This window comes from Haemorhous mexicanus, chromosome 3 (genome assembly GCF_027477595.1).
Source record: "Haemorhous mexicanus isolate bHaeMex1 chromosome 3, bHaeMex1.pri, whole genome shotgun sequence".
NCBI lineage: Eukaryota > Metazoa > Chordata > Aves > Passeriformes > Fringillidae > Haemorhous > Haemorhous mexicanus.
In genome coordinates, this window is record NC_082343.1 from 108,451,504 (window position 1) to 108,471,114 (window position 19,611).

The 19,611-nt window shown below is 35.7% G+C and overlaps 1 protein-coding gene across 11 annotated transcripts in view; it reads right to left on the reverse strand.

The window, feature by feature from the left end:
- The window catches only part of PUM2 (pumilio RNA binding family member 2), a 69,495-nt gene that overhangs the window by 36,670 nt on the left and 13,214 nt on the right, over nucleotides 1–19,611 (reverse strand). For all 11 annotated transcript variants that reach the window (XM_059842944.1, XM_059842942.1, XM_059842936.1 and 8 more), the window contains exons 2-5: nucleotides 9,721–9,789; nucleotides 3,979–4,084; nucleotides 3,510–3,697; nucleotides 2,718–2,890 (exon numbers count right to left, since the gene is read on the reverse strand). In XM_059842944.1, coding sequence (XP_059698927.1) covers nucleotides 2,718–2,890; nucleotides 3,510–3,697; nucleotides 3,979–4,084; nucleotides 9,721–9,771 — 518 coding nt within the window. In that variant the 5' untranslated portion in view covers nucleotides 9,772–9,789. The remainder of the gene's footprint in view (nucleotides 1–2,717; nucleotides 2,891–3,509; nucleotides 3,698–3,978; nucleotides 4,085–9,720; nucleotides 9,790–19,611) is intronic.

Here is a 19,611-nt window from a genome sequence, read left to right on the forward strand (position 1 = left end):
TGAGTCAAATGGAGTGAACTGTGGTCACTTGTGAATTTTGGGATGTCTCTTTATTGTATTTTGGTAGTGATGTGAAATGTACTACAGAGAAATTTAAAAAAAAAGAAATGGCTAAGGGCATTTCATGCCAAAGAAGAGAAAGACACAGCATAATTTCAACTGGAAAAGACAAACATACAATATAGTAACCATTTTTCAAATCTGAAAAGCAAGCAATATATTTTTACCTTGAGTAAAATGAACTAATAACCACTTCACTTAGCATGTGAACATGAAAACATTTCATTTCTCAGACAACTCATTTAATAGACTATACTACACTGATGATTGGTGGGGAAAAAGTGTTCCTAATATAACCCTGAACAAAATATACAGCATCAAAGATACAGTATTATATATAAAAGCTGAACTACTCTCTCATCTGACTGGCAGTCTACAGGGGACTTTTTGGATACCTATAAACACCTACAGGCAAACTGATGAGGTGAGATGTCAACAGAGTATCATCCTAAAGAGATTCCCAGCACTATTTGGTTAGATTTAGGATACCTTAATTTGAATGGTATCCCACCTTGTGTGGGAGGCCATATTGTTTAGACTATCAATTTTTACTGGCAAAAATCTAAGTTAAATTCTAGGAAAGAGCTGTGTGAGAAAATCTATGATCCACCAACATTACTGGGCTGGCAGAACTTTATGATTATATATTTTTTCTCAGGAAATGCAGAACTTCAAGGTTAGTTGGCTTTACTTGTGAAAATTGGGTTCAAATACCAAATGCCATCTTGCAGGAAGAACCCATGTTTATTCCAGCAGTACAGTGTCAGACCAGTCTGCTGAACTGCTAATTCTAGGTCAGCGACACAGCCTCAGTACTACCTGTTTTGCTTCCTCTTCAGGGCTCCAGAGCCAAAGTATCTGTCCCTCACTGAAGCCCATGACTAATGCAAAGAAATCTACTAGCACTCATGTAGCAGCTGATAACAACACTTAAGTCTGTACAGCCAGAAATCAACCTTTTAGGGAGTTTAGTGCAGCAACACCGTATGATTTATTACTCTGGACAAAATATGTCAAAGAAAGGAAGAGGTTTTTGACAAGAGATTTTTTTTTAATGTAAAAAGCAACCTCATGAGGATTGTATATAACATGCTGGCTTACCATCTAGGTATCCTAGCAAGCAACCATGTCTTGCTGAAAACTTGAGTTTAAAGCCATTTAATAATCCCTATTTTTCCCAAGTGAAATACAGCATCAACAAAGTGAAGAACAAAAGGAAAAAAGGCAGTTATTTCAGTACATACTTAGTTTAAAAATGCTACGAGTACAATAAAAACACAATGAGGAGGACAGGATGAAGTTTCTTTGTTAATACTTATGGTTAGCTAATAACAGGTTGCTCCTTACACTGGTGCTGTTCTGTTGCTATAGTTAAAGTTGTGTCAATACTTCAATTATAAACCTCAGTTTGGAGGGGTCTATACCACCACTTTATATGGCCCATTTCATTTAGATGGCCTTATTTTTTCATTTTTCTGAGAGGTTTACTGGCTTTGGATGCTTTTTTGCATTTGTGAATTTTTCAATAACTTCTCTCTTTAAATAATACAGAAGGTACTTCACAAACACCTATTTCAAAATTGAAAATAGATACTGGTAAAGAAAAGCAGGACAGAAGTTATTCTGCATTTGCTTTGGGTAACTATGAAAGTAACTTTGTTTCTTGTGTATATTGCAGTACACAACTGAAAGGAGCCAATGTGAGCTCTCTTGTATGCTTGGAATTGTATTATTTTCAATGATACGTCTTGAAATATAGACCTCAAGAATCCCTCTTTAGCCTCAGGTAAATACATTTTTTAAAGGGTAGGAAATACTTACGTATGGGATTCAAACATGCATTTTAATATACTTGCTCAGTAATGAACTACTGAAACCACAACTATCTGGTCATGTTCATCACTTTAATACTAAGTTATGAGCAGCACTCTAGTTCTCTATATTTTTAATTCTTCTGTATGACACAAATGCATCACAGTGATTCAAGAAAGAAGGACCAGCCCTTAAAAAATACCCAATTTAAAATGCAGTTTATTGTTAGAAAAAAAACCAGACTGCCTGTGCTGTCATATAAGAGTTCAGTGTTCAAAAGCTTGAGCTTAGTCCAGTCTTTTTTCCCTACAAAAACAACCAAACCGCAACACCATTCCATGAGTGACATTTAATTATATGAATAGGAAAATACATTGCTCCACACCTTAGTCAAAGATATGGCTTTTATAAAGACTTATGGGGAAATGATTAGTTGTGTTAGACTGTGGTATCCTCTAGCAAAATCAGAAGGAAAGTTAAAATTCTGTAGGACTTACTCTCTACAACACTCAGATGCAAAAGAGCATTAAAAAGAAGCAGAGAGAGAAAGAAATTTAGTTTGACATTAAAAGGGTTAAAGTTTTCATCCCTCTTTAATGCACCACATTCAGAAGGTACCCATTTACTTTTAATAGTTACTATGTTAAGATGAATTTGTCTCATGAGAAGTGACACACACATTAATGACATCCTAAGAAACATGTGGCACGGTGGGAAAGGGAGGACTTGAGAGGGGAAGAATCAGTCTGCAGCTGGGTAATGTTTAAAGCTGACACACAAACCAGAACTGTAATAATGCCCTTAAGAGACATGCTTGTCTTCTTGAGAAACAGTTAAAAGCTTACTTAAAATCTTTGCAATCGGCATCCATTCCATTTGGCAAACCTCTGCCATTTATTTTAGTAACATCCTCATCATCTCCTTGTTTAAGATCTCTGTTTTTGTCCTCCTCAAATGGAGAAGCCTTGCCTTTCTGATCTCCTTTCTCAGGTCCATCTGTTTCAGCATCTCTAGTGCCCTGAGGAAAAAGAATCTGTTTGATTCTGAATATTGAACAGAACACAATAGGAGCACCACAAGGTGACCTAATTCTACACTACAGTGCACGTAAACAACACAAACAGTTTGTTGTCAATGAAATTGCATTTGGTGGGTCACTTGATCATCAAGTTTCAACCACATGCAATTAATAACTGCCAAAATATGAAAAAGAATGCCAAGATTTATAATGGAAGAGCTAACTCAACCTTAACTATAGCGGTGCTGTTAAAGCGGTAACACTGAATTAGAGAAAAGATTATATTATACAATTAAAACATCCAGTTACAAAACAAACCCACATGAAAACATAGAAGATCTAGAATAAAGCTCATCACACATTTTAAATTAAGCAGTTTGCAGTCTTTTTCCTACCTTTAAATAAAGTTTTTAGGAAAGCACTTTAAGACAGTTATTTACTTAAGATTCCCAAACCACTTCCCTCTTCTGCCCCCTCCAACCAAGGAAGACAGACAGATAGCAACTACTTCCTTCTGAAGAGTTAAAAATTAAAAACAGACAAAGAGAATTGAAAATATAACCATGTAACAAAGACCATAGCAGGTAACCAGGCAAGCTTAACACACTGTATTACTTACAAAAGCTCCTTTCCTAAACCGGGAATCCAATTTATCAGCTGGAGAGGAACTTAACACATATTCTACCATGCTCACTCCAAGGCCACCACTTTCTGATCGTGGAGACAATACAGCATTTACTTCACTGTTTCCATGAAAACCCTGTCCAGGCTTTCTCTGTACCATAATAGGCTGGGACATAGAATGGTCTGTTAAAAACAAACAAATAAATAAAACTATAGTATTTTTTAAAACACAGCTTGTAATGTTTCTGCATTTCATTACAACAGTAATATTAAGACAAAAATTAAATTAAAAATTCCAAATCCAAGTTTCAAAAAGTGCTATTGAAATACAATCACCATGCAGTTTACATTTTCACAACTAAAATTAAAGGAAAATAAAATTTAATATTCAGTCACAAAACTTGCTTTGAGTAACATTCAGTAATCGTGACTGATTATTCCGTACATATACAACAATCACTTACGAGGAGTTCCCCATGCAGTCTCTCTCCACTCGTCACCAAGGAATATCCCTTTTTGTCCATCTTTTGCTGAATCATCAGGTTCCCAAAACTTTTTGGCAGGTAAAAGCTGTTAAAAAAGAAGATGGTTTTATTTAAATATGCTTATAGATGGGCAAAAATAGCAAGAGGATATTAAGAAGATATGCAAGTAATTAGTTCTGCAGCATGGAATCACAGAACGATTTGGGTTAGAAGGGATCTTAAAGATCATCTAATTCCAACTCCCCTGCCATGGGCAGGATTGCCACTTACTAGAGCAGGTTACTCAGAGCCTCATCCGACCTGGTCTTGAACACTTACGGATAGAGCAGCCACAGCTTCTCTGTGCAGCCTGTTCCAGTGCCTCACCACCCACACAGTAAAGAATTACTTCCTTATATCTAATCTCTCATCTTAATTTAAGACCACTTTCCCTCATTCTACCACTATCTGCCCTTGTAAAAATTTGCTCTGCCTCTTTTTTGTAAAAAAGGAATTACTAAAATAACCCCAACAGTCTTGAGATACTGAAGTTATGAGGAAGAAATACAGAATACAGAAGTAGCTGTGAAAAAAGCAAATCAAATTAATCCCTGTGTTAAGTCAAGACAGTCTTCTCAGAAACTTTAACAAACAGTGCCTTCCTGCCAAAGAGTCAAAAGTTTGGCTGTTAACTAATACTGAGATAACCAGAAGGAGCTGCAGTTCATTGTGAAGTTCTCTTCACTTGTAAATGCATCATGTTCCAAATTTTAGAAAGTGACTAATACATATGGTAGCAAGTCAGCTCCTTTAGACCACAGGGCTGTTAAAAATCTGTGACATTCATATGTGAAGTTCCACATACCAACAGTGTTATTTAGATGTATGGTTTTTTTCATTCCTACTTGTAAAACAGAAGGTGTCATGTTAGATCAGTATCACTTCTTGTACTGTCTTCAACAACAAAAAGACTTAGTGTGACATGACAGAAGCACCACACAAACAAGAATTCCTCAAATACTAGCATTCTTTTTGCTCTGATTTTACTAGTTTGTTCCTGTATCTTTTCCCATCAGAAACAGTACAACTGCCAAACTCTACATGTCATATTTTCCCTAAATGTAACTAAAAAACTGTATTCTTAGACAGAATAGGTACTTTACAAGGTACATCAAGAGAGAGTAAAGTGAAAACAACTTACAAAATGTAGGAAAAAAGAAAGCTGCACAATCCATCAGATTCTGCATAATGCTGTATTTAGAATTTTAAATTTTGTGAAATTAGGAAAAAAACAATCTGATGAAGCTGTCTGCAATAAATGAGTACATTCTGGAAATTTGCTTCTTCTGTAACTTAAGTGACTAAAAAATAAAAAACCCTTCTGAACTTCACAGCTGGTTAATATGAGCCTCGATGAAGCTAGTAACAGGAGTCAGTATATAATAAAGATTATTTCTTAGTGTGACACCGAAAGAAAACACTTGTGAAAACAGCCTAAAGAGGAGGTGGATAAGATTGCCACTTGCAGGCCCCGGCATTAACAGTGCAACAAGAGGTGACAAGAGCTCCTCTGGACAAATTAAGGATTGCTGTTTTTCTGTGCTGCCCAGAGCTCTTACCAGAAATGAAAGTGTTTGACTGGTTAACCTCACATCCCTCAGTTCCTTACAGAAATTCATTAACAGAAAAGGATTCAGCTGGGAGGCTGATAAACAGCCAAAGCTCAACAAATCTACAGGAGAATATCATGCTTGCAAGAAGTGCTGTACTGTTGTGATCTGCCCTGACAGAGATGCCCACTCCCAAATGCATTGTAGAATCACCACCAGGTGTCAACCAAACACAATTTGCGAGCAGCAGGATGTAAGTTTACCTCAAATTTAAGGGCCGAAGTTAGCCATCCGAAGGCAGAGAACCAGATTAATGGAATCTTACAACTGCATTTCAACTAAAAGGAGAAGATTACAAAATCCAAATCTGCCTATGGAATATACACATCTTTTTTATCTTTCTATTTGTAACAGGTTTGCAATATTACTTCATTTTCATTTTGTAGGAGAGTGGTAGAACAGAAAGCAAGCATTTAATATTATCTACAAAACCTTGCTTTTGGGAATCATATTTTATTTTAAATGCTGTCTAAGCCAATTTCAAATATGTGTCCAGCTGAGAGCTCTAAAACACTTAAGTGAAGGTGTCACCACCTAACACAACCCTGTCAGAATAAAACAGGATCTAGTAATATCTCAAGTGCCATAAAATGAGAATTACCTGAAGTATGCTTACCCAGAAATTAGTAAACTCTTCTATCAGACAGGTATGTTCAGACAACTCAGAGTTAAGAACAATAAGCAAATTTAGAGCAGAAGACACTGCAATACTGGTTTTGGTATCAAAACTCATTCATATGATATGTATGAGAGGGAAAACTGTCCCCTGGGAGAAAGAAGCAATAATACTCACTGCAAAAGTACAAGTTGTTTTGGGGGGGGATTTTGCTGCTGTTGTTTGTGTGGGCTTTTTAAGGTTTGTTTTGGGTTTTTTGAGGTTTGCCTTTTTTTTTTTTAAACTACTTACTCTCAAATTTCAATGAGACAAATTCAACTGCTTTCAGTCTTCATGTACTTTGGTACACAAAGAATATAAAGTATCTTTAACACAAAACATAATGCATGATCCATACTGAGAGGCTAAATTTAAACTACTGAAGATCAAACATTTACTGAAATGATTTTCACAAACCTTCTACACAACAAAGTCCCTCAAATATTTAAATAAATGCAATTTTATGAAGTTAACAATATTGCAACTCCCTGAGAGCCACTGATTTAGATTTATTATTTATTTTGAGAGAAGGGTATGACATACACTATGCTCTTTTTAAATGCAGGTGTAAGGTCTTAGGGCTGTTTATTTGACAATCCATCAGTTGTCAATTATTTTAATTGTGGAATTCAAGTAAAAGAAGTACTTTTCAGAAAAACAAAAGAGACAGGAAAAACAATGTGTTTGATTAGTTCTACTGAAAAAGACTTTATCTACAAGTCATGTCAAATCAATACAAATAGTTAAAATCATTGTGCTTTACTCTTTGATAGCATGTGTTTTCCTCCACATTTTCTGCATTTAGTGTAATAAACCACAAACTTTACAAAGATACTTCCAATTATAAGTAAGAACAATGGAGAAGGTTGTCGTATTTCTCACTAAACTCTCCCAAAAGTACATTAAATGCGTCCTTTTCTGTACCCTAACTAATCCCTGTTAGGCGTCTGCCAGACAAAGACAAACAAAGCACTTTACTACACACAAATAATAACAAGCAGTTATGCTAACGCTGCCTCCTAACCAGCTCTCTGATATGAAACTGCACAGTCTCCATTGCTGACTCTCGAGTGAAGAATTTTTAAATTATTTTTTAAAATTTATCTTTAAGATCACAACTTATTCCTACCAAGCTCAAAGAATGTCTCAGCTGAATTTCTCTGAAAGAAGTTTGAACACTAGAAATGAATACTTTGTTCCTAAAATGAACTCTGTGTGCTTTGACCCTGTAAGCTAAACCAAGAGACATTATCAAAAGAAGATTTAATTTTCTGTTCTGTTTGGCACTAAGTTTTTTGTGGCTGTAGTGGGTCACACTGAAGTCCTGCAGCCCATTCTGGCTTGCACTGATATAGCAAACAGATGCTGAGAGAGAAACAGGACCATGTGTTCTTATTTCTTCAGAATACTAAAGTGACCTTACAGGCCACCATAGATTTTGGGAGATGGAACCAGAAGCATCATCTGTGAATAACCAATGTAACAATTTAACCAAGCTAAAACTGTGAAACACATTTAGAGAAAGATTTCTGCAACAGACTTAACAGTCTCCTAATTACAAGTATTGATACCCAGTTGTGAAGAAAAGTATCAGTAAGGATTAGAATTATGAAAAAGAAAATAATTTCAGTCCAGAGAAAAATCCTGGCAGAGAAAATAAAGAATCATTTCCCAATAGCTAGAAACAGCTCACTTGACATGACCTCTCTTTCATACCTTTCAAAGCATATGGAGGACACCATGTAGGAGCCTCTACCAATTCTACCTTACTTTATGAGGATGTTTCCTTTAATATTCTAGAAGGCTATAATCAAAAGGAAGATTAAAACAGCCATGGAATGTATCCCAAAACTACTTTACTGTTGTGCAATACATAAAGAAAGTTACTGAGTAAGTCAACCTAGCTATGTGAACCTGTATTACCTCAAGATACCTGGAAGACACCATTGAAACAAAATACAAAATAACCTGGGGAGAGCAGGGTCACAATTGACTATCAATTTCTGATGCTGCAGTACAGGATCAAAATTCTGACTCTTTGTGTGTGTTTTTTTAAAACATCCTTATAGATACACAGAATGCCATGAAAACAAACCAACAGAATCCTAATCATGCAGAAATACATCCCTCCATCTGAGATAATCTAAAATGAAGATTGGTATGAACAGTCATATATTCTGTCATTTAATTTCCAGGCATTTGTGCCATCCTTCACTTTCACTTTTTACAGCTTTCAATCTTTTTACAGTACTTTGTGGGTGTCAAAAGATCATATACCACCATGAATTTTACCCATCCACTCTATCACACTGCTGGTACTGTCACAGATACTTCACTAACACTTTTACTTTTCAAAAGGAGTTTTAAGAATTGGGAGGGGAGCAGTGTGGCTACTTAGGTTTCTAAAGAACAGGGCTCCATCTATTATTTTTTTCAAACGGGAGATAGTTCAAAGACAATCCTGGATGAAGCAAAAATTGCTGAAAAGCCAAGTGATTGATTGAATGCTTCATTAAAATGAAAAAAAAAAAAAAAAATCAAGTAGGAATGCCCATGTGTCAGCTCAGAAACATTCAGCAACTAGAGCACAGCACTTACTTTTCATCAGCAGTTATGGCTTCCATAAAGACTCCTTACCATCAATTTAAGAAAGTTAGGCTGCAATATTGTCACTGCAACTGAATTAGGTAAATACCCAGCAAGACAAAAGGATCCACATTTGAAATCTTAGTTCAACATGAATTTCTTTAACAGGTTCCTGTCAGGGCAAATAACCCTAATACTTGTCGATTACCTTCTAAAGAGGTCAGAAACTGCTTTTGAAGGAGCCAAGTCATCCTTCATGTTCTTAAATTCCTTCCCCCAACCTTAAAGTACACTGACTTAAAAAAACCCAAACAAATCAAATCAGTCAAAAGAAATAGTCCCTCTTCCCTCCAGCTAAATTACATAATAGCACTCTTCAGCCTAGTTAAAATCTTTTAAGGAGTAATTACCAGTGAAAAAATAGTAAATTACCACACATTTCTGCTGGATATGCCAGTTCATTTTTCTGGAGTCAAACCTTTTTTCCAAATCCCAGTCTCCCAGGCTTCTCAGGAGTAGCAAGTTCCACTAGCTTAGATACAGTGAGACTGAAAACATGCCTCCTTTCATAGAATTGTACACTCTAACAAAAACTTACCCTTTCACTTCCCTAGAACTATCACTCATCTAACAAGAATGACATAGAACAGCAGAACCAGTCAATAACAATCCCAACATTCTCTAAAAGTAATTAGTTTCTCTTCACCTAAGAAAGAAACAATTAACTCGTTCTTAAGAGAAAGCTCTTTGTTTCATGTTCTATAATTCAGACTTCTTAAACAGCACCAACATTTCAAACCACCAACTGCATTTTCAGCCCTCAATAATTACCTCTCCCATTCCCCGAGATTCTAGGGCAAGAGCTTGAAACTCATGATTCATCTCATCCACAGATCGAACCTGCAGAGGGAAAACCAAAAGAAAAATCCATTAGTCAAATTTCTTTATAAAAGTTTAAGAGTTTTCAGTACTCCTGAAGATTCCTGAATATTGAAAGCACAGGAAAAATATGCTTCCCCATTTAGTCTGAACATGAGTCTGGATTTCATTACCAGATATAGTTAGTGACCAATTTAATGTACTTTGCTAATGTAATAACATGCAAGAAATTCCAAGAGACTTAATCAGTTTAATCTCCACATATCTGTACAGATATTGCTCACTATAGGAACCGTAGCCAATAGTACATTTGCAATGAATGTAAAAGAAAGAGGTGAAATTAAAGATTTGGCCATATAAAATCCCTTAGAAAGGAGAGGAACTGTTGCAAACTGTCACTGAGTACACCTGGCAGCAAACAAAGAAAAGCTCACAAGGCAGGTCACAAAACCTACTAGTAATGTGTTGCTTTTAAAATCTAGTAACTGAGTGCATTATCACAATTCCTTATGTTTTCTTCCAGGAAATAACATTTTTCCTTCTCCACAGGTTGGTGTTTGGTTTGGTGTTTAATTGTTGTAAATATGAAAGGTATTTTACTAAAGTAAGAGTTGCTGCTGCAACAAAACACCTCCTTTTTCATGGCACAGACACAATGCACTGGGCTCATTCTTTTCTGAGAAAATGGTTTCCATAAGGACTTTTCAAAGCCAGGGTAAGTTTAGAAAAACAAATAAAATAAGGAAATTCAGAGTTGTTTCTTTCCCTTCTTTTCTCACCCAATACTGACATGAGGAAGGCAAAGTTATTCAAGTTCAAAGTAAAATTAATTTCCCTCCCAACTCCACTCTCTTGAGGAGTTACTTTCACCAGTAGATCCATCTGTTTACACCAGTCAATAAAACAAACTGAAGTTACTCCACACAGCTGATAACACATAACTAACACTTTTCAGTAGCTGCTCAAATACTAGGCAAAGAAACAATCTGGTGCTTTCAACATTCTGGCACAAACAACTCTTTCTTAGGATTGAAAAAGTGGCCAGTAGATAGTCCATTCTCAAAATTTTACTCCCAAACTATTGTTATTGTCTCAATCATTCTAAGCCATTAACTTCTGAGGTTGTCTCTGTGCTTTTGACAAAGAAATTTCACAGCTCAAAGAAATATTCCCTCAAGAAGAACAATGTTTTAGTTAAGATGGAGTGTGAAATCATTTTCCAACAATTCCTCTGAGATACTGAAGAGCAAACTTAGTTTCAGACTGAATTATGGGGTAGGCACATCAGCACACTAGCCTTATTCCAGTAATGTTGATACTAAATTAGTTTTAATTTTGATTTTAGATTTTTAAAAACTGAAAGATTTTAATATAGCCTTCAAAAAGCTATTTTTCTTCAAATTAGTATTTTAAAAAACATTTATATTTTATGCAAACTTTTATTATCCCCAAGGGATAATCAAATATTTGTGCATGCACACAGAAAATATAACAGTAGAAGAGCAATTACTTAAACAGAAAAATCAGAAACTCAAACTTAGAAGACTTCTGAATTTGAATATTACAGTTTCTGAAAACATAATTTCTTCTACAGACTGCTGAGAGAGCTCACGATGTTACCTAGCTAGGCCACTGTTTGTGCTGAGGTCATGCACTTTAGTTTCAATTAAAAACCAATATTAATTTAGGCACTTCTGTCTCAATATGTAGTTTTGATCTAATGATCTCTAAACAAATATGCAGGTAAAGCTTCCCAAATTATATTTACCATAAACACTACCCAAATCACTGTTAGATAATAAACAACCAAGCTTGAAAGAGGTATCATTTTTTTTGGTTGTGGTGGTTTTTGGGTGATTGTTTGGGGTTTGTTGTTCAGGTTTTTTGTTGGTTTTAACTTTCAGTGGTGGTGGTTTTATTTGATTGTGTTTTTCTGGTGTTGCAAGACCTAATAATAAATGCTTATCTTTCACAATTCAGTGAAGTCCAAAACCATGACCACACCTCCTTCCCTGTCTCTGAGAAAAGACAATCCAAGAAACAGGGTAAGAGCACAGCTAACTCCTTTTTTCCTCTAAGCAGTTCCAAGACCATTATAAGAAACTGAAGTTTATGAAACTGTAAATACATTTTATAGCACAATGAGCATAAATTTTGCTCACTGGCCTCTTAAAAATTTAAATTTTAAGTTAGCATTATCTATTGCCATCCAGCATCAAGAGAAAAAATACAGTCCTTTTTTCCACCAAAAACAACAGCCCACAAGATCCTGCCCCGTATCACAAATTTGTGTTTCACAGGTCGTTTACAAACTGGAAAAAGCACAGACAGCACCAGTATCTCCATGTCTTTCTTCAATGCTAACCCAGCCCTTTCATTACAACAACAGAAGAAAACATTGAGAATGACACCCAGCTGGATCTCCTATGTGTATCTCCTATGCCCTTTCCCCAAAGGAGACACATTGGTTGGGATTATCTGTATTACCAAGGACTTCTATTTTCTCTAACTCAATACCAGCATTAACTTAACTGATAGGTTCCAGAAAGAAACATTTTAAAACTTTTTAAAACATAAATTCAGAACATTAACTCCCCCCTTTTTTTGTATTTTTATTCATTATTCTGTTATACAGAATAATTCATAAGTCAAAAAGAGGCCTGTGGAACTGCTCAACATTTACAAGGGGTTTTTTTGCTGGTTTTGTCTGATTACATCACTGCCTCATCCCTGGAACTGCTCAAGGCTAGGCTGGACAGGGATCTGAGCAACCTAGTCTAACAGAAGGTGCCCCTGCCCATGGCAGGGGGTTGGACAACGGTTTCAAACTTCCAGTACACAGCAGATCATTTCACAGGGCCCCCAAATTATGCACAAACAGATATTACACACCAAGCTGTCTTTACGTAAAACAGTTCCTCACATACTGCTGTTAAGTAGGTAGAATGGCATAAGCATTCCTGATTTCTTCCCCCTTAGCACATCAACAGAAAATTCTCATCTTCTTCTACAGGCTCTAGACACAGCATACCAGCACATTTTAGTCCATTTTTCATTGCAGCATTAGCAATGATATTTTAACACTAAATTTCTCTCAAAAAACAAAATTATCTCTTAGTAGACTCTTTCTCAAGTTTACGCTTCCTCTCCTTGAAATTTAAAATATTTTTTTATAAATCTAGAGGCCTATACAAAATCCATTCCTTTACTCTGTTGAGACTCTGTAGGACAGTCCTGCCACCCTTCACCCAACAGTTTTTAGCACTCCCCCTAAATGAACTTGGTAACCACTGTGGTAACTGATTCAGAAGGTTTTTTCACTCCTTTTCCATGCATGAGAAAGAATTTCACCAGATCACCCAGAGAAGAGACCACTGTGGTAAAACACCACAGAGAAGAGGCCACTACACTAAAGCACCACAGAGAAGAGGACACTAGATTTGACTTGGGGAGAGCAACAAGGAGAACTTGGCGTAGAGCAGGGTGGGACAGGAGCATCCACTCAGTGCTGCCTACATGGTAACTCAACCAGAAACATGAAACTCTGCCCTCCATAACTCAGGGCAGACTTAGGGAGGCAGACTCTCAACTGGAAATCATCTACGACTACCACAAGAAACACTGCTTACAGTAATATCCATTTCTGAAATCCAGGCATCCCAGATCTTGGGACAACTACTCTCTCAAATAACCCTGAATTTTGCCAGCTTGTAACCATTTTCTTGCAAAAGCAAAGAACAGCCCCTTCTTTGGAAAAAAAAAAGGCCTGTGGAAAATAGTAATAAAAAATACAGTATCAAAGAGAAAAATATGACTTTATTTTATACATCAAAAGTGGTTAAACTAGATGACCAGAAAGTAGGAAACCCACATTTTCTGCATTAAGAAATGCCAAATGTCATCCCTCCCCTCTCAGGTGAATACCCTAACCACTGGGACAAAGACACATTTTGCAGTTGAAGTTGTGTCCTAGGCCAGAAATTCAACACAGAATACTTGGTAATTACAGCACTGGGACTGGAAAGAAAGAGATGTTGCTGTTTACACTGCAAATGCTTCTGCTTTTTTCTAAATTTTATTGAATGTCTTCAATGCAAAACACCCTTCCAGCAGTTTTCTACAGGGGTGGCTCTTCTGTAGCACTTATCTTATGCAATATATAAGATATGCTTACGGCAGAGACTTAATATTATGATCAACTAAAACTACTTTGAAAACCCAATACACAGCAATTCTGCCAATCCATCCTCCATGAAGCTGACCACTGTATTGTAAAGCCAAGTCAGACACTTGACAAGACATTTAAAAAGCTCCCCAAAAGACAGCTCAACAAAAACCTCAGAGAGGTGGCCAACTTGAAATTACAAAATAAAAATAGTATTTTTGATACAAATATCAGACAGAAATGTAGAACAGATTCATAACAAAGGACATGAGAGAATAACTATACCAGTAGCCTAAACTGCACATCTCCAAACCTGTTATGAGATTTCTACTCTGTAATATTTTTGTAATATTACAGAGTAGAAATATTTTGTAATTTTTAAATATAATTATTTAAAATTACATAAAACATCCTTACTTTGATTGAGAGGCCAACCCACAGTACACCCAGTCAACAAAAGCTGCTGAGTAGCTGAACAGGAAACTAGAAGATGCACAACTGAACTGTTTTGACCCTAAGCACCAATTATTTTCTGTAACATTAATTAAAAAAAAAAGACATCTGTTTGATTAAAGCTGTTTCTGAGTAGATGCATCTTCTCATACCTCTTGGAAGCATCAGAGAACCAGAGGTTCACTTACTTACTACCAAACCGGTTAATGAAAGTTGCTGCTCCCAAGTAATTAAAAGTCAATGGGTACTGTGTTTTGATAAGAGGCAAGGTTTTCTGAGGGCCACATGGAAGAGTAACACAACTGAAAATTTCACAGAATACTACAAAATCTCCAGGCTCCTTAAGCAGTCCAAACAAAAAAGGTATAAGGCACTTAGGCAACCAATTTTAAGTTCTAACATATATTTATATGGTTACAATCTCAAAAGTACATCTTCCTCCAGTGAGCACTTAACAATTTTCACTGTGTTAAAATAGAGTGTTGTAGAACCAACCAAAACTTTTGCAAGGAAGTGAATAATTCTTCAACTGCAGTATTTTTGGCTTCTTAACTCATTCTCAGACTGAGCAGTACTATACTTCTGCAATCTATGATCCCTAGTACATCCAAATATTCTAACAAGATCAAATTTCTCAATTTAGTTGGCTTGGCTCAGCACTCACTCTGCATCTTAAGGCTCTTGTGCTTTATTTCCTTGTGAGCTTTGTATTGTAGTTTAAGAAGCAACCCTAGCAGCACTGAGAATATTGCCAACAACAGAAAAGAGCAGATTTTGAGGCAGAGTTTTTGCAGCACACTAAAGGGGCAGGGGAATAACCTCCTCCAAAGCAGAGTCCAGCCTGCTGAAAAAGCCAACTCACATTCTTTGCCTGTTTGTTTTCAACAGGAATATCAATAACCTCAAAGCCTGCACAAAGGAGAAATGAATTCTCTAGGTTTTTATCAACAGCATGTATAAAAATGCATCTGTGTTATATATATGTCAAAGTATGCTAGATAGTATCTCAAAAGTCACCATCAAGTTTGGAAAATACTGATTTACTCAGTAAATAGTCCTTACTTAGCATAGTCTTCTGCCAACAGATGATACAGAGAAATGATTATTTTATCATTACTATCCACAAAGAACAGCAGAGGAAAATGATGGACATCTTGCCCCCTGTTTCAGAACTACATGATGGTTCACTCAAAGTCAGCTAAAGATTCTAAGAAATTGCACTTGCTTCCCCTAAAAATGAACTCTTCAATCACATAAGAAACTTGCCTCTTTTTTGCACAGGCTTTCATGCTTCTCTTTCCCACCCAACCAGTTCAAGCTTTGCCCTAAGACTGGCAGAACTGTTTGTACAAGTTTTCCTAAACTACTGTCAAATGTCCTCAAGCTCAGGATTTTAATCTACACAGCCAAATACTGGCAGAGCTACCAGGCTCACATAAATGAATGTGTTTGTACTGAAACCAGATTTCATAACCATTTGTAACAGTTACACTGTTTGCACCATTTGAAAAGCTGAAGTGATATATTCCTACATAAATAGGGCATATAGTTCAGACTAAACCTTAGCAGGTTTCTCCGTTTTTTAATTGTGTAAGAAGTTATCCATTCAAAAGAGTTTCTAAGAAATGTACAGCACAGCAGGGAGGGAAATAGAAGTATGCAAAATAAAAATCTAGAAATGTGATAAAAAGTGTGCTGTATAATTTTACAAAATGGAAGAAAAAAACCCATAAAAACTTGTCCAGTGAGAACTTCTGTAAACAGGAAATTATTTTAAAAAATTTAATTAGAACAAGTGATCAAAATAATATTTCCCATACACATTTTAGATTATTTAAATGAGCTACAAGTAATTCTTAAAAAAAGTGGCTGACTGGTCCTTTATGGCTCAGAAATCAAACTGATGACTTATTTTTTACACAAGTAATTTTTTTCATACAGGTTTAATCATGAATATGAAACAGCTTAGGTACAAATCCCATGTAGTTTGGTGAGACTCTTCACCTTTCTGTGCTGCGACTCTTCACCTTCCTTTGCTGCACACATTATTCTGCAACACTCACTCCAATGATCCTTCATAAATATACCAGAAAGAAAAGGAAGACACTAAATATACTCAGAAATTTGGAAACAAAGCTGTGAAATTAAATATGAGTTGCAGTTTCTGTCTTAACATGCTTAATTTAATTGCTGCTGATTACTTATATGCATATGACTAAACTCTTTTTTTTCCTAATTTTAAATATCTACACTTCTCGTTAAGCTGGTTAGTCAGCATACTCTCTCTGTTAGCAGTGGCAAGTGCTACAAGTGGTGTAACAGAAGTTTAGAGGAATTTAAGAGCAAAATTTCTAACCGTTATTATCCTGTTCTACACAGAAATGCTCTGTCAGTGAGTAATAACAATCCTGCTACTTCTATACAGAAGCGTGACATTAATTTGATGTGCTGCTGTTTTGAGACATCAGCTTTCATTACTTCATCATTTGCTCTCACTCAAAAACTTTATTTAGGAAATCAAAAAACTTAAAAAAAACTTTGAGTGCTTTCTAGGCAATATACGATTAAAAAAAGGCTTAAAACTTTGCTTTTTCTGAAGATGAAAACTCTGTATAAATTCTAGAGATATCTACAAACAAGCAGGAACTAAACTAGACAATTTATCTCACTGTATTTTGTAATGATTAATGAAACATAGCTTTCATTCTAATAGAGTCAAAAAGCTTGTAATAAATGTGTTAACAAGAATTGGAACACTGGAATCCACAGGCCTGGAATCAAGTAAAATTTCCATAAATTAATGTTCTACATTTTAATCAATATTCTTTCTGCTGATGTGTTTTCTTTAGAAATCTCAACTATCTTCACTTTTCTGTTTGTTACCAAGGAATCTGAAACAGAACATCTCCCCTACACAAATGTCTAAAAAGCCAAAAAAAAAAAAGAAAAAAAAAACCAAAAAAACAAAACAAAAAAAAAACACCAGACTAAATTTCTGTTTCTGTTACGGGGTTTTAACACCATCCTAATGTGATCCTAAGGAATCCCATGGAACATAACTCATTTATACACAGTATCATTTATATGAAGAAAATTATTTCACATGTATGTACATACACATGGACACCACACCTATTAAAAGTGGAGCTGAGGAAATTTCAGAAGTCACTCTAACAAAATTTGCAGAAAACAGTTTTATTTTGGGTTATTGTAGAGCTGATATCACAAACATTCCTCTCACCCCCAGCAACTGCTAAGTAACAATCCCCTTCTTCAGAGCATTTACTTTCATTTTGTTTCCTCCAGAATATGGAAGATTCATTTGCCACACAAAATATTAATTTCTCAAGGATTTTATTTTCAGTAACACATGGAAAAACTGAAGTTCTCCCAGTAATTCTGCCCAGAAGTTTCCAGCATCATGAATTCTTCTCCCTCACGATCCAGTACCATTTGAACAAGCTGCTGGCCTTTCAGTTCTGCTTTTTTTCCCCCTCTCCTGAGCAGGCAAGAAGAAAGTAGATGATACCAACACAGTCTGATCTTCTCAAAGTGGGTGCTACAACCAGAGATGAAACTACCTAGTTCTTATGCAATGAACTGAACAGCCGACAGTACAAAACAAAACAAAACAAAAAAAAAAAAAAAAAAAAAACAAAACAAAAAAAAAAAAAAAACAAAAAAAACAACAAAACAAAAACAAAAACAAAAAAAACCAAAACCACCTAAACAAACAAAAAACCTGGAATTTCTAGACTCTTCATTCCACTACAAATAACTAGCTTTTGCAAGGAAAGGTGCTGACACAACACACAACTTCTCTGTATCCCCAGCACAAAGTAACAGTGAAAAACCCCAAGGTTTCAAGTATATGTTAGTCTGCTTCAGAATCCACCTTGATTCTTTTGCACTTTTAAATTCTGCATAATTCAAGGGGAGCCAGGGAATAGTAAAACTAACTTCTTTTAGTGTATTTTTTTAGTTCTTCCCTTGCTACAGGGAAGCATATGTGGCTTCTACTTATCTGTCTACAGCAGGTGAACGGACATTTAAAGAAATTGCTGTTATCAATGATTTCAGCTGTTTTCTAAGGATGTTCTCTTTGGACAACACGCATATAAATTACTCCAAGATTTCTACAATTGCCTAAAAGCTGGAAAAACCAGCCAACTCTAAAAAACACAGCTAGAGACTACTTTTACCTCAGTAAGCATCAGTTCTAATAACTAAGAGCTGCAGCCTAGCTTTGGACATTAATATTTCATTAAGTGCTGGCTAGCATAGTCCTCCAAAGGAACTAAAAGACAGTCTAAAATAGCATCAAAAACTTTATACCAACAATAGTAAACAAAAGCAAAAAAATAAAGCAGGCTATTTAGAATTGAAATTGAAGCAACAAAAACTTTTTAACAAAAATTAGTTCAAAGATTGCTATTGATACATCTGTGCTTCAATAGATTTAAAGCCAAATACTTCAACTTTTTCATTAAGAAGCCAAAAATTTCAGAGGAGTTACATGTAAAAGCCACTATCACTACATGAACAGGCACAGTACGTAGGGCAGGCAAAAGCAGAAATTGTGAATAGAAACAACCCACATTTGAATTATCATCTAAAAAAATATTAGACAGTTGTTTTATGAGCAAAATCTCTGGTTAGATGTCTAAATTCCAGGTTATTCATCTTTGCACAAAATAAAGTATTCCCTGAAATCATTTACCCAACTACAGGCTTCCCTTCACTATTTATCCACTTTGCTTTTCTCTTCTTCTTTACACTGAAGAGAAAAAAGCTTTCACATAACTCTTCACAAAGACACACAAGGGCCTTCTTCACCCTGACTTTAATGTAATGGTACCAAGTCAAGGTAGTTCAGAAAGCTAAATGCAGCTCCTCAGTGCAATACAGCAGTTTCATATTTTCAAAACCACCAATTTTAAATCACATTTTAAAAAAGGCAAACAGCATCCTAAACCCACAGATAAGAACTTAGATTAAGCAAAAGAACTAACACTAACACACATTTTTATTTTCTTGACACCATGAATAATGTAAGGAAATGAATAAGAACGTATCAAGAAATTTGCTGCAAATGCAGAAGGCTTGAAAGCCTATATGCAGCCTTTTTTGGCTCCCACGACCTGGATGCCATGCAAAACTCTCCTAGAATGCCTACAACAAGTTTTAACTTTAGGACAAAATTCCACAACTACACAATGACCATT